Source organism: Dipteris shenzhenensis, chromosome 31, assembly GCF_047967505.1.
Source record: "Dipteris shenzhenensis isolate YYH24624 ecotype China chromosome 31, Dip_SZ_1.0, whole genome shotgun sequence".
NCBI classification, from domain to species: domain Eukaryota; kingdom Viridiplantae; phylum Streptophyta; class Polypodiopsida; order Gleicheniales; family Dipteridaceae; genus Dipteris; species Dipteris shenzhenensis.
In genome coordinates this window covers 7888790-7901093 of record NC_141626.1, presented here as the reverse complement: position 1 = coordinate 7901093, position 12304 = coordinate 7888790, and the positions used below count along the sequence as shown (strand labels likewise).

Genomic DNA, 12304 nt, shown 5'->3' with positions numbered 1-12304 from the left:
ATTTCTGTATATTCTTGGTATGTAAGGAGCACGTCATGAAGGTTAGGTTGGCCTTCCAAAGGGTCAATGATGCGAATGGCAGCCTCAACCCTGATAAATGCACCATTGAAGCCACTCAAGGGAGGTTATTGGGACATATTGTCTCATCTGAGGATGTCAAGCATGACCTCGAGAAGGTAGAAGCTATCCTTAAGCTCTCCCCGCCAACAACCAAACGTCAGGTATGCTCATTTGTCAATCTAGCAGGATACTATCGCCGCTTCATTAATCAATATGCTGCTTGACGCGACCCATGACTATGCTATTAAAAGATGGAGTTGATTTCTCTTGGGATGAGGATTGTGATCATGGGTTTGTACAAATCAAGAGTGCTCTGGCTTCAGAACCCATTCTATGCAATCCTGATTGGTCAAAGACTTTCTATGTATCCCATTTGATTTGCTTCTCGACAATTGCTCGAAACTGAACGACGCTACTCTGAGGCTGACAAGCATGCTTTGTCTTTGGTGTTCCACATTGAGAAATTTAAGCATTATGTTGCTAGAAAGTCCTTCATTATAATCTGTAGGAATGGTCTTGCAAAGCAGGTTCCTCAATCACCAAATCCCAGAGGCCGATTGGCCAAATGGTTGGCAGTTTTACAAGAATATGATTTTTCTTTCAAAATTGTAAAAGGGGGTTGTTCCAACTTGAAGAATGCTTTGATTGATTTAGAGGAGTGCCTCGATGTAACCCTTGTAGTGGCCATAGAAGTTGGGGATCCATGGTATGGTGGAATCTACAGGTTTCTGACCACTTTCTCCTTTCCTCCAGAAAGTACTAGCTATGAGAGAAAGAAAATCCATGGAGATAGTAGGCGCTACACTCTCTTTGATGGGGTGTTATACCATCAAGGCCTGGATGGGGTACTAAGACAGGGCCATTGATGCAAATGAAGTACCTAAGGTATTTGTGGAGGTCACTATGCTGGTGACTATACAGCTAAGAAGATTTTACATGCTGGGTACTATTCGCCGACCTTGTTCAAGGATGTCACTATGTATTGCAAAACTTGTGAACCATGCCAATTCTTTGGTAGGAAGGATTTGCATCCTGGGCAACATCACCCAGTGATGTCCATCCATCCGTTTCAGAAGTGGGGAATAGATTTTGTATCCATGGGAAAAATGGCCTCACGGAACAAGAGCTAGTGGGATCAAAAGGTCATTGAAGTTGTGTGGGCTTACAACATCACTCATAAAATGTCTATAGGTCACACTCCTTTTGAGTTGGTGTACAGAGATTTCGGCCTTGAGATTGGCACGAGAACAGAGGATGATAGAAGATGAACATGTAGAGGCCAGGTTGGTATAACTTGAGAAGTTAGATGAAACCCGACGCCTTGCACTACATCAAACAGAGATCCAAAAGAATCGACAAAAGGCCCGCTTGGATGTTAAAATTTGTAAGGGATGGGAAAGACACTTTGCTGAGGGGGATGTTGTGCTATGCTTTGATAATAGATTGGACCACCAAATGGATAAGAAGTTCCTGCCACTGTGGACTGGTCCATACAAAGTCATCAAGGAATGTAGGAATGGGTTTGTACAAGTTTAGGAGCTGCATGAGCCATATGACAAGAAGGTGATCAACAAGCGTTGTCTCAAGCCCTTCTTTGTGCGTGATGGTCCCAGGCATGGAAATGCTGTGCATTCCCTGCCTGGGGAGGGGGAACTGTTATGGATAAATTTGACCAAAGTAAAAGGCATAAATATGTGTGTGTGCTTGTATGTGTGGCAATAGTATAATAAAATATGGTGTGCATAAGGCCCAGGGTTGAGGTGGCAGGGCATGACCATGTGCCACCCTTCCATGTAAGAGGACCGATAAGGTGTGTTGTACATAATCCATGGTAGTATTAATATAAAATGATAAGGTGGCATGGGTCCTCCATGCACCACCCCTCCACCTAGGCGGTCCCACGCCTACATTTAGTGAGATATGGCCCAAGGACCATGGGAGAAGTAATATAAAATGGGTGGAGATGGATATTATATTGGATTATTCCCTCCATGTAGGATAGGCCCATGTGGGGGGGGGTGTAGAAAGTCTAAGAATGCAAGTTAACAATGGGAAAGTAGGATGAGGTGGCAAGATTTCTTGTGCCAACCCTCCACTTGTCCTCCTAGATGTTTGAACGTATTATAAAATTGGAAAGAGACCAAGGGAGTATCTTAGACTTGGGATATGGGGGTTGATGTATGTGGAAAAATGAGGCAAAGGGTTGTCACACACAATTGAGAGTGCGTAACTGCCTAGCCTAGATGGGACACTCTTCCACACACACCATGCATGTGGGAGAATGCATTTATTGGGAGAGACCCCCTCTCTTGGCTATAAAAGGAGGGGGCTATTCCTTGATGTAACATGCTCATTCTTGTAAAGCCACCTAGCTAGTACTTTGATTTCCCCCCCCATTTTTCCAATAAAGCACGACTCTCTTCCCTTGATGTCTCCATCTCTACATTCCACCTCCCATCATGTACATGCTCCTCTTCCCCCTCTTTCTTCCCCCTTGTGCCATAGTCCCCCTCTTCATTCCCACCCCTCTTAATCTTTTTTCCCCACCTATGTTAACACTTCTTCCCTCACGTTCCCTTTTCCTCCATGGCCCTCGAACGTCGCCATGCCTAGCGTCTAGCCTCATGCATTGAATTCTTTTCTAGTTAATACCACACGATGTTAAAATATCATAGTCCTTACCAACTTTCAATGAAAAGTACAACTTGAATTCTTCAAAGTTATTCAAAATTGTTGCCAAAATATTGTAGTCCTTGCCAAGTTACAATCAAAAGTACAACTTGAACTCTACAAATTTTTAAAATTGTAGAAACATGTTAAAGTCAATTGACCAATTAAAAACAGAATTAGTCAAAATTGTAGACACATGGTGTCAAAACACATATGCTCTGAGTCTCCCAACCCAAAATGCTTAACTTCATAAGCACACCTTCATCTCCTCCATGGGTTGCATTACCACATCCTCATCAACCTCGTGGGCATACAATTTTATCAAGATATCTTCCATAGTAGCTCTCGAATCAAGAGTGGGCCTTGTTAGATCTCTGTCCATCAAAACCTTGATTGCAATCCTATCCATAGGTGAGTTGTTTTTAAAAGCTCTTGCATAGTCTAAAAGAAAGTTGGCAATTTCTCCAAACAATCAACCCATAGCATGGCAAACTAATTGTGGTGACCATGTGCCCTCGAGCTTTGGATGTCCACCTAGACTCACATAAAGCTTCGACGCAAACTAAGGAAATGTGGGTGGGGGAGCATACTTCGGATCTTGCATGGATTTATCATCCCCCATTAAATCCAACATGTATTTGCCAACATTCAAATCTATGTGTATAAGGGTGCACTCGTGCATTGCTCTAAGGTGAAAAATCCTTTGTGTGATGGCTTTTCCTATGCTAGGTCATGCATAGTCACTCCATTCTTTGGGTGAGGTAGGTGTGACTGCTTGGGTCAATTTGGATAAGCCACTAAAAGTTCATGTTTGAATTGAGTTCTTTGATTCTAATGGGCTCATCTTGAGCAACACTACGTTCTTCTATTGTCATTATGCTGAGGGTTGCAATAGAGGCATCTAGCTCTTATTTAGCTCTGTCTGAACAATCAAACAAGTGTCCCACTCCAGAATCTCTACACATCACTAAGGAAATTGCCTACTAGCACTCAACTCAAGTATAAGTGGTGTTAGTCCCTCTTATACATAATGAACTTTCTACCATATAAGTGACTAGCCTGGTTGAAAATTGCAAGTATCATTATGCAAGCTTGGACTACTTAAAGTTAATGCCCTTCCCACCATTGATTAAAATCACCATTTTCAAAGAAAACAAATTGAACACAAAATGATCATATGACAACCTTCATCTTTCATTTTGCACAAGTATAACGCCAATGGCACATGTAGTCATTTTAGTCCTACTATGCATATATCTAGATGAATCCAAGAACATGCCCACACTCATCCTCAAAAAACACAACGTAGTGCTTCAATCTCATGATAGTCACTCATAAGGTTGAAAACCATAAACTCCATCACATATAGCAAGGACTAGCTACTATGATATCCCCACAACTGACGTCATCAACACCCAATAATGGGTTTAGACCATGGTATAAACATATGCTCTCACACATACAAATCCACACACCCACACATACTTGAGCATCCATTTATACAAAGTCTTCGTACTAAGTTTCTGTTGGCACTCTCGAGGTGAAGGGCAAACTCAGTCATCATGATGAAGGCTAGCACTAAAGGAGAAGGGTAATCAAAAACTAGTCCAAATCTTCTCGTTTAAGCTACAACTGCTTAGAAAGACCAAACGATTTCATTTTAGTCTCTCCCCAATGAGCATCTAAATCTCAACTTTGGTGGGTGAAAATAACGAAGGAAGCAACTCTATTCTTCCACAAATCTTCTCTTGTTGAGAAAAAATATATCCTTCTTAAGCATCTCAAATAATCCATGAGGTTCACTGTCAAGCAAAAATTTTAATGGGCACTGAGATGCAACTATATACCCAGATGAATCCAAGAACATTAACAAACTCATCCTCTAAAAACACAACATAGTGCACTTTCAATCTCACGATAGTCACTCAAGATTGAAAACCATGAACTCCATCACGCATAGCAAGGACTAGCTACTATGACATTCTCACTGACGTCATCAACACCCAACACTGGGTGTAGGCCATAGTAGAAAAATATGCTCTCACAAATACAAATCCACACCCACACATACTTGAGCATCCATTTATACAAAGCCTTTGTGCTGAGTTTCTGTCGGCACTCCGGAGGTGAAGGGCAAACTCAGCCATGACGAAGGCTAGCACCAAGGAGACATTAAACATACATTTAATAGTCTTGAGGTCAGCAGCTAGAGACTGTTTCCTACTCAGCTCATGGGGGAATTGTGTAAAGAATAGCCTTCCCAAGAATGCAAATGTGTAGCATGTAGAATTTGAATGCCACCCTCGTGAGAGTACTTGTTTCTATTTCCGACCTACATGCAAGGAGGCTAATAAAAAAGTAGTCCATAATCTCTTCATTCAAGCTACAACTACTTGTGAAGTCTAAACGATTTCATTTTAGTCTCTCCCAAACAAGTGTCTAAATCTAGCTCATAGGGCAACGCACCATTTAAGATAGAAAGAATTATCACAATACCAACAGACCGCACACAGATGCAACAACTAATCAAATGAACAGAAAGTGCATAGCTTGAATAGTTACACATGATCATCGTCCATGATTAAGTACACGGCAACAATTTGCATGTCTTCAAAAAGGAGGTAAAAATATTAGAATCCTTGATGACTTTGTCATGTGTTGTATTTTTGAAATAAAGACTAGCAATCTAGGTAGGTGAAAGTTTACATGACAAATATATTCACCTACCTAGATAGGTAGGTAGGTATAACATCACCTTATCCTTGGCCTTAACAGGTCTAAAACCTCATACCTATTGTCACTACACCACATCCTTTGACATTGCACATTGAATCCTATGCGTACTTGTAAGGCCAAACACGCCTGAGATAGGAGCCAAATCAGAAGACACACAAGACATGAAGAAGGGTTTTCCCCTTTAGTGTAAGACATTACAACTGCTGTTAAGAGTTTAATTGAACCTAAGACAAAATGGCATGATAGGGACACCTGGCAAAGCAGATTCTTCTCTGCTGTTAAGACTTTAATTGAACCTAAGACAAAATGGCATGATAGGGACACCTGGCAAAGCAGATTCTTCTCTTACTTCAAAGTCCAGATAACAGCTTTAAGCCTGCGTTGGACTTGGAATATCAATGTTGAAACTTTTAAAGAACTAAACTCATAATTCAAAGTTCAGAGAGCAGCTTTAATCCTGTGTTGGAACTTTGAACATCAGTGTCGAAACTCTAAAAGAACAAAAATCGTACTGCTGTGTCTTTCTTGGCCCTCACCCTCTTCCCCAAGGCCTTTGTAGAAAACCACAGAAAGATCGTGCGGTGTCGTAACCCAGGCTATAAGGCCGATTCACCTTATGACTAATTCAATTCCCAGTAATCTTGTTTTTAAGCTCCAACACATGCGTTTTGATCTCTTATACCCACATATGCTTCAACACCACAGTTAACTACTCACATCTTCAATTGCCCTCAGATAGATGAATACAAAGGCAAATTGAGTTCCATTAAGGCTAGCACCGAAGAGAAAACTTCACACATCCAACTTCTTACCCCTCAATGATGCATACCAGCTGGAAGACCGAATCATGCCTATTTCAGGTAGCTGAACTTTGGATACCCTTGAAAACCTTGTTTATATGAATCCCAATTTCATGCACTCTCATCCCATAGGGACCTACTCGTTACAATCAAGTTCCCTTGCTGCAACGGGACTTCCAGGACATTGTATGCATGCAGAGCACCATCTCAAACATGAAGCAAAGAAAGCTAGCCCTTACATACCCACGTTGCCTTTTGAACAAGGCGCACATGCAAAGGGTGGGATGGCACTCCATTCAAGTTCATGACTCAAGTTCCTGATTTACCCAAAACCAAAGATTAACAGTTACACATAATCTGATCAAGGGCAGTTTCATCTCACTTCATCACATGAGACAAACTTTTATCATCATTCATAAGGATTATATTATAGCTCCAGCTTGAGGAGTATAATTCTAACATCACTAGATGATTGTACACTATGGCAATCAACACAAGATAAGCATGGCCTGAGTGCAGAGATGGAAATTCGAGAGCCTCCAAGGAAATGTACAGGTGCTTGGTCAGACCTCGAATCATTTCTCGCAAGGGCACATCCTTACAACCAGTTCAGCAAATGAAAACAACATCCTCTTGCACTGAAAACCATATAGGAAGACCAAGTTGACGCTTGCATCTCAGTAACCACCTTGAATGTAGCTACTCAGACGTTTTAGCTCTTCACGATGCTCATCTACAACAGCTCGAACAACATCTCCAATTGAAACCATTCCCTGCATCTTCTTTCCTTCAATCACTGGGATGTGCCTGATTCTATTGTCTGGCATGATAAACAGTTTCACAGTTATGACATACCTATCAAATCCTTTCAACATTTTCCAAGCAAAAAACCATTCTTCTGCATCCTCCAGGAGAAAATTTGCTCCTCAGGAATGACAACATCAGATCCTTAAAACGCAAGCCAGCTGGTAAACTGACAGTTTCAATTATCAAAATAATTTTAATGCAACCAACCTCAAAACCCATTGTTCTGAACTTGAACATTAAAGGAAGTTATTCTGAATTACCAGTCATCAGCTGCATTGCTCGGAGTACTTTGGTGTTAGGAGTCACCGTGATAAGCTTATTCTGGAAGTGGTAAAACCGTGATTGTTAGCCTCAAATGCTTATGCTGAATATGAACCGTAATCAAGCTCGCATACCAAATATATATACATACCTCTTCTGTCATGATATCCCCTACTTTGGTTGTTTTGGACGATCTCCCTTGTACAATAATCTTTCGCAAGTAATCTGTCCACGATGCCAAAATCCGTGCAATCAATTGAACGTCAAACGGACAAAACTATGGTTTCATCCCCCTCGGGAAAGTGATTCATACTTTGATTTTCAAGAGTTGTGGGGATGTGCTTGAAGAGCTCTTCTTCTGCCGGCTTATTCGTATTATTTGCTTTGTAGTCATACACGACTCAGGCCAGGCCCGTATTGAAAATATGTCCCTGACACTACCCTTAACAACCGTGCAGCATTTTGGGTAGAATTCCAAAATGCCACTCACGATTTTGGATTATGTCATTACACTATGACGTTAGTATTTTTCTGAAGGAAACGTACCCTTCGATAATCGCACAAGTAAAAGTGATTCACCAAGCAGGACAAAGTAATGTGTGGCGGATTTACAGTATTGTACCAAGTAAACCGAAAAATACGAGCGCTTGTGAATACCACCTCGAGCAAGCACAAGAAAGAAATCATAGAATTCACAAGGTGAACTGACCCCTTTCTGTAACAATTCCCGCAATGGAATCCTTTTCGCCTGGCTTTACCACCAACAGTGCCCCCACATTGTGCTGAGTCATCTGGAAGACGTAACGATACTTCAAGCCAAACGTTCAATTCTCTGGTGAATCACTCATCAAATGCGTCATCGAAGTACTCACAGATTTGACAGCATCGTAGACTGTGTCGTCTGTTTTACAAAAAAGCCAAGAGCCATCTGCCTTTTTCCCCTTTGACTTCAGAATATCTGCAATCGTTGTGCTCTCAAAGCCGTGCTCCTCCAGACGCTCAGGCATTCCCGACTCTGAACGTTGGAAAAGAACCGGTCGAGCAGAGGGTCCGGCGACGCGCATGTGTTGCAGAACTGCTTCCGTGAGGATCTTTCCATGCATAGAGAAAATCCTTCCAACGCCTAGCATTTTGACGGATTACTGAAACCTCAATTCAAGGGAAGAAATAGCGTAAGGATCAGTCGTCGGATTGCTGGACATTACAAATGGTAGGCAAACGACTTCTAGAAAATAAGCGAGGAGAAGAGGGGAGCTGCAAACGCTTCAAAGCCAGGTGCAAACGCTTCAATATACGATCGTTAAGACCGCTCTTATGGTGCTCAAGCATTCTCGAGAAAAAAGATCCGAAAGGAAAATCCCAATTCCCTGCGCGCGATTCCAGGCATCGCTGTACCTGCTTCTTGGGGAGGACGCGAGGACTTCAATATGCGGCGGGGAAGGCAGGGAAGTGGAACGAAACAAAGACGGATAGAAGGACAACTGTGGATGGAAGAAGGCGATTTCGGCCGCTGCGAGTGTGGAAGAAAACTTTAGGTCGCCATGACCACCGAAGAAGAAGACGACGAAGACGACGAAGAAGAAGAAGCAAGAGAATCAAGATGCCCACACGTGTGCACCCCACGTGTAGAGAGAGAACACGAATGAAACTCTTGTAGAGAGAGGGCCAAGAGAACGCGAGAATGGACGCGGGGCGACTCCGGGGGACCAAAGAAATGATCTCTATTGTCGTTGCATGTGTGTGTGTGTGTGTGTTGTGTGCTCTATCCACTTCGGGTGTGTGTGTGTGTGTGTGTGTGTTTGTGTTGTGCGCTCTATCCACTTCGGATGAGTCGTCTTCGGATGAGTCATACTTGGGTCTTCGTCTTGCCTCTCTCTCTCTCTCTCTCTCTCCCCTGACCTTCCAAAATGAATCTCCTCTATCCTCTCCTTGAGCAAGTTTGGCAAGTCGTCACAAACTTCCATGATCCTCCGACACAACTGCTCACCATATTGTGACTTCCATGATCCTCTGACACAACCGGTCACCATAAATTTACCTTTCTACCATGGCTACAATGAAAGAGTGGCAAAGGTAGACTCCATTCGAGCCATTCCAAAAATCTATCTCTCTCTCTCTCTCTCTCTCTCTCTCACACACACACACACACACACACACACACACACACACTCTCTCTCTCTCTCTCTCACACACACACACACAAAATATGCCCATTTCCCTCTCTTTTTAACCCTCCAAGTGAGAAGACTCACAAGATGGACCTCCCAAGTATTTCCCCATCACTCACAAAAGTACTAGAGTGGATAAGATCACTCACATGTAGGAGAGAATCCACATCACTCACAAAAGTACTAGAGTGGATAAGATCCTAGTCTATTTTAAGCCTCTCTCTCTCTCTCTCTCTCTCTCTCTCTCTCTCTCCATGTAAATTTTTGTTTTAAAAATTAGCTTCACATTGCATCAAGGCTTCCTTTATTTTAATGTTCTTATCTAGAGTTAGAAAGTACTAAATCCTGAAAACCCAATAAGTATAGGCATGCAAACTACTAGAAAGATAAAAGATGCAAATATCAAAAGAAAGAATATAAACTATCATTAGATATAAGCGTGAAAAGGAAACAAAGTAGAAACTTCCTAGATGGATCCTCCACATCTCTATGTGGTGTTAGAAACCTTCAGCGACCAACAGTTGTTGCCACATGGCAGCCTCAGAATGCACCGGGCTCCTTGCCCCAAAGCTGTCACATCCGACAAAAGGCCAAAGAGATGCCCTTTTAGCCCTCTAAATCCCATTAACCACACATAGGGGGGTTTGAGCCACACCAAGGCCCTATAGGCCTATATTTCCAACACCCCCCCATGATTCAAAGACCACAAGTTCACTAAGTTGGCCAACCAAAACACAATGATTACATAGCAAAGCCGGCTCTCAAAACAAAACAAAAAACTAATTACCCACACAAGGCAAGATCAACCTTTAGACTCTAACCACCCACACAGGGCATAGTCAGACAAACACATGGCAACCACCCATTGGTCAAACAAACACATGGTTGCCACCCACACAGGCACGGTTGACCCATCACATGCTGCCCAATTCATGAACTATTCATTGATGATGATGCAAGCAATTAATTCCCATGCCGACTATCGAAGAATCACCACTTTGAAGGAACCACCATCAAATCATCATCAAACCTGGATAGGGACTGCAATCAAAGCACTTTTGCAGGTTGCCACCTCCTGTGGGTGCATAAGTGCCTTTCCCAGTACACACACACACAATGCAACCAACTACCACTGCAACTCCAATATACACCCGTGAAGACAGACAAAGCGTGCACGTGGGTCGCCACTTCCCATATGCATGCACATGTGCATTTATTTGAACAGGTACAGCAAGTTGCTGTTGCAAATAGGCAATTCATATTGTCCACAGAGTGCGCACATTGCTTACAGATGGCTGAATCGCAAGGCCTGCAAGAGCCAACCTACTCTGATACCATGTTAGAAAACTTCATTGACCACTAGTTGCTACCACATGGCAGCCTCGGAATGTATCGGGTGTGGGGGTCCCACTCCTCACCCCATAGCCGTACAGAGCCTCTTCCACATCCAACAAAAAAGCTGGTAGGATGCCCCTTTTAGCACTCTAAATCCCATTAACCACACATTTCCTTTTAAGAACCATGAGGGGGGTTTTAGCCACCAAGGCCCTATAGGCTTATATTTCCAATATGTAGGAGGATCCCTTGATTACATCCAAGCATCTACCAATACAAAGCTTTTGCAAGACTCTACTACACACTACTACTCCCATGACACCTCACCATGGTATCTTATCAGAGAAAAGAAGGTCATAGCCGAAGAGAAAATCATGTTGAATGCATAGAAGCAAAAGACCCCACGTGTCCAAAATGCCATGACTCTCTAAAGCTACAATACTCCATGCTCGGTTTGCATATACTACCAAAAAGTACCATCTACTCTATATAACTGAAGGATAATCTCTAGAAATGCATGATCATCGTTGGTGTTGGATTTTGACAAGCATAAACCCGCATATCCTTCAGCAACTAGATGAGCAACCTTCTTACTTTCATTGTTCCTTTTTCTGTATCTTCTCTTTTCTTATACTAGAATTCTTCACAATGACCAAGTTTTTCCATAGTATGCACAATTGAGATCAAATTAATGGCCTTTCATCATCTTGTATTCTTAGTTGGAACTTTTTGAGATGTACGCAAGCTCTATGCCTTCATAATCTTGTGTCACATTGTGGCATCTCTTCATGAAGAAGAGTAGCGATTGTATCACGTGCATTTCAAGACTATTTAAAAAACCCCTCAACTAAAATTTCCATCTTGAATAAAACCACCCCTCTTTACTTAAGAACTAACAAATTTTTTCTCAAAGTTGAATTAAAAAACCCCTCCTGTTATTGTAATCCTGTTAAATTTTTCCTAGAACTTGAATTAAATACCGCTTTTTTTGAATGCACGTGGTACACTAAAATTTTTGAGGTGAACCCCCGAGCATCGTGCCTTGCTGTTGTTGCATCACAGCGTTGCGAGGGGCCTCTGAGCCCTTGTACCTCTGCACCCACCCATCACAGGCATGCCTTGGCTGCTCTCTCTACACTCAAGCCACGGGGGTGGCTGTAAGCTCCCGCCTAGTAAGCTGTAGTCCTGTAGGGCTAGTTGTTGCAACACACAAGCCATAGGGGCTACACACGACCCCCACATAGCCCATAGCCCCTTAGCAGCTTGACCTTTTCTCGAATGAGCAACTCGACCTTTGTTCCAACCAGCTCCAAACTGCAAAGAAAACACCATAGAGTCCAATAAATCAAGTACCAAGAAAGTGAAGAAAAGGACACCCATCGATGGTTTTGCAAAATGCAATATTGAAAAGGAAAAGGGAGGACATAAAAAAATAGCCAGCATGCTCAAAGATCACTCTAAGCAGGA

General features: G+C 42.5%; 1 protein-coding gene across 2 annotated transcripts; it reads right to left on the bottom strand.

Annotated features, from left to right (window-relative positions):
- Nucleotides 1-6624: 6624 nt before the first annotated feature.
- CBSX3 (Cystathionine beta-synthase (CBS) family protein) lies at nt 6625-8982 on the bottom strand. Of its 2 annotated transcripts, none has more exons than XM_087369697.1 (6): nt 8730-8982; nt 8207-8483; nt 8044-8125; nt 7486-7559; nt 7334-7394; nt 6625-7086 (listed from the first exon to the last, which is right to left on the bottom strand). In XM_087369697.1, exons 2-6 carry the CDS (start codon nt 8462-8464, stop codon nt 6944-6946), a joined length of 618 nt encoding a protein of 205 aa, XP_087225823.1. In that variant the 5' UTR covers nt 8465-8483; nt 8730-8982; the 3' UTR covers nt 6625-6943. The 2 variants fall into 2 exon arrangements, with proteins under 2 accessions (XP_087225823.1, XP_087225822.1); XM_087369696.1 differs by having other exon boundaries at nt 8207-8476; nt 8730-8978.
- Between the last annotated feature and the right edge of the window lie 3322 nt (nt 8983-12304).

Excerpts from the sequence above, each read along its gene's own strand:
- CBSX3 (XM_087369697.1), bottom strand. The coding sequence starts at position 8,464 with ATGCTAGGCGTTGGAAGGATTTTCTCTATGCATGGAAAGATCCTCACG. Across the intron at positions 7,560-8,043 it reads GGGAATTGTTACAGAAAGGG|ATTACTTGCGAAAGATTATT; the intron begins GTCAGTTCACCT and ends CATCGTGGACAG. Across the intron at positions 7,087-7,333 it reads AGCAATGCAGCTGATGACTG|ACAATAGAATCAGGCACATC; the intron begins GTAATTCAGAAT and ends TTATCATGCCAG.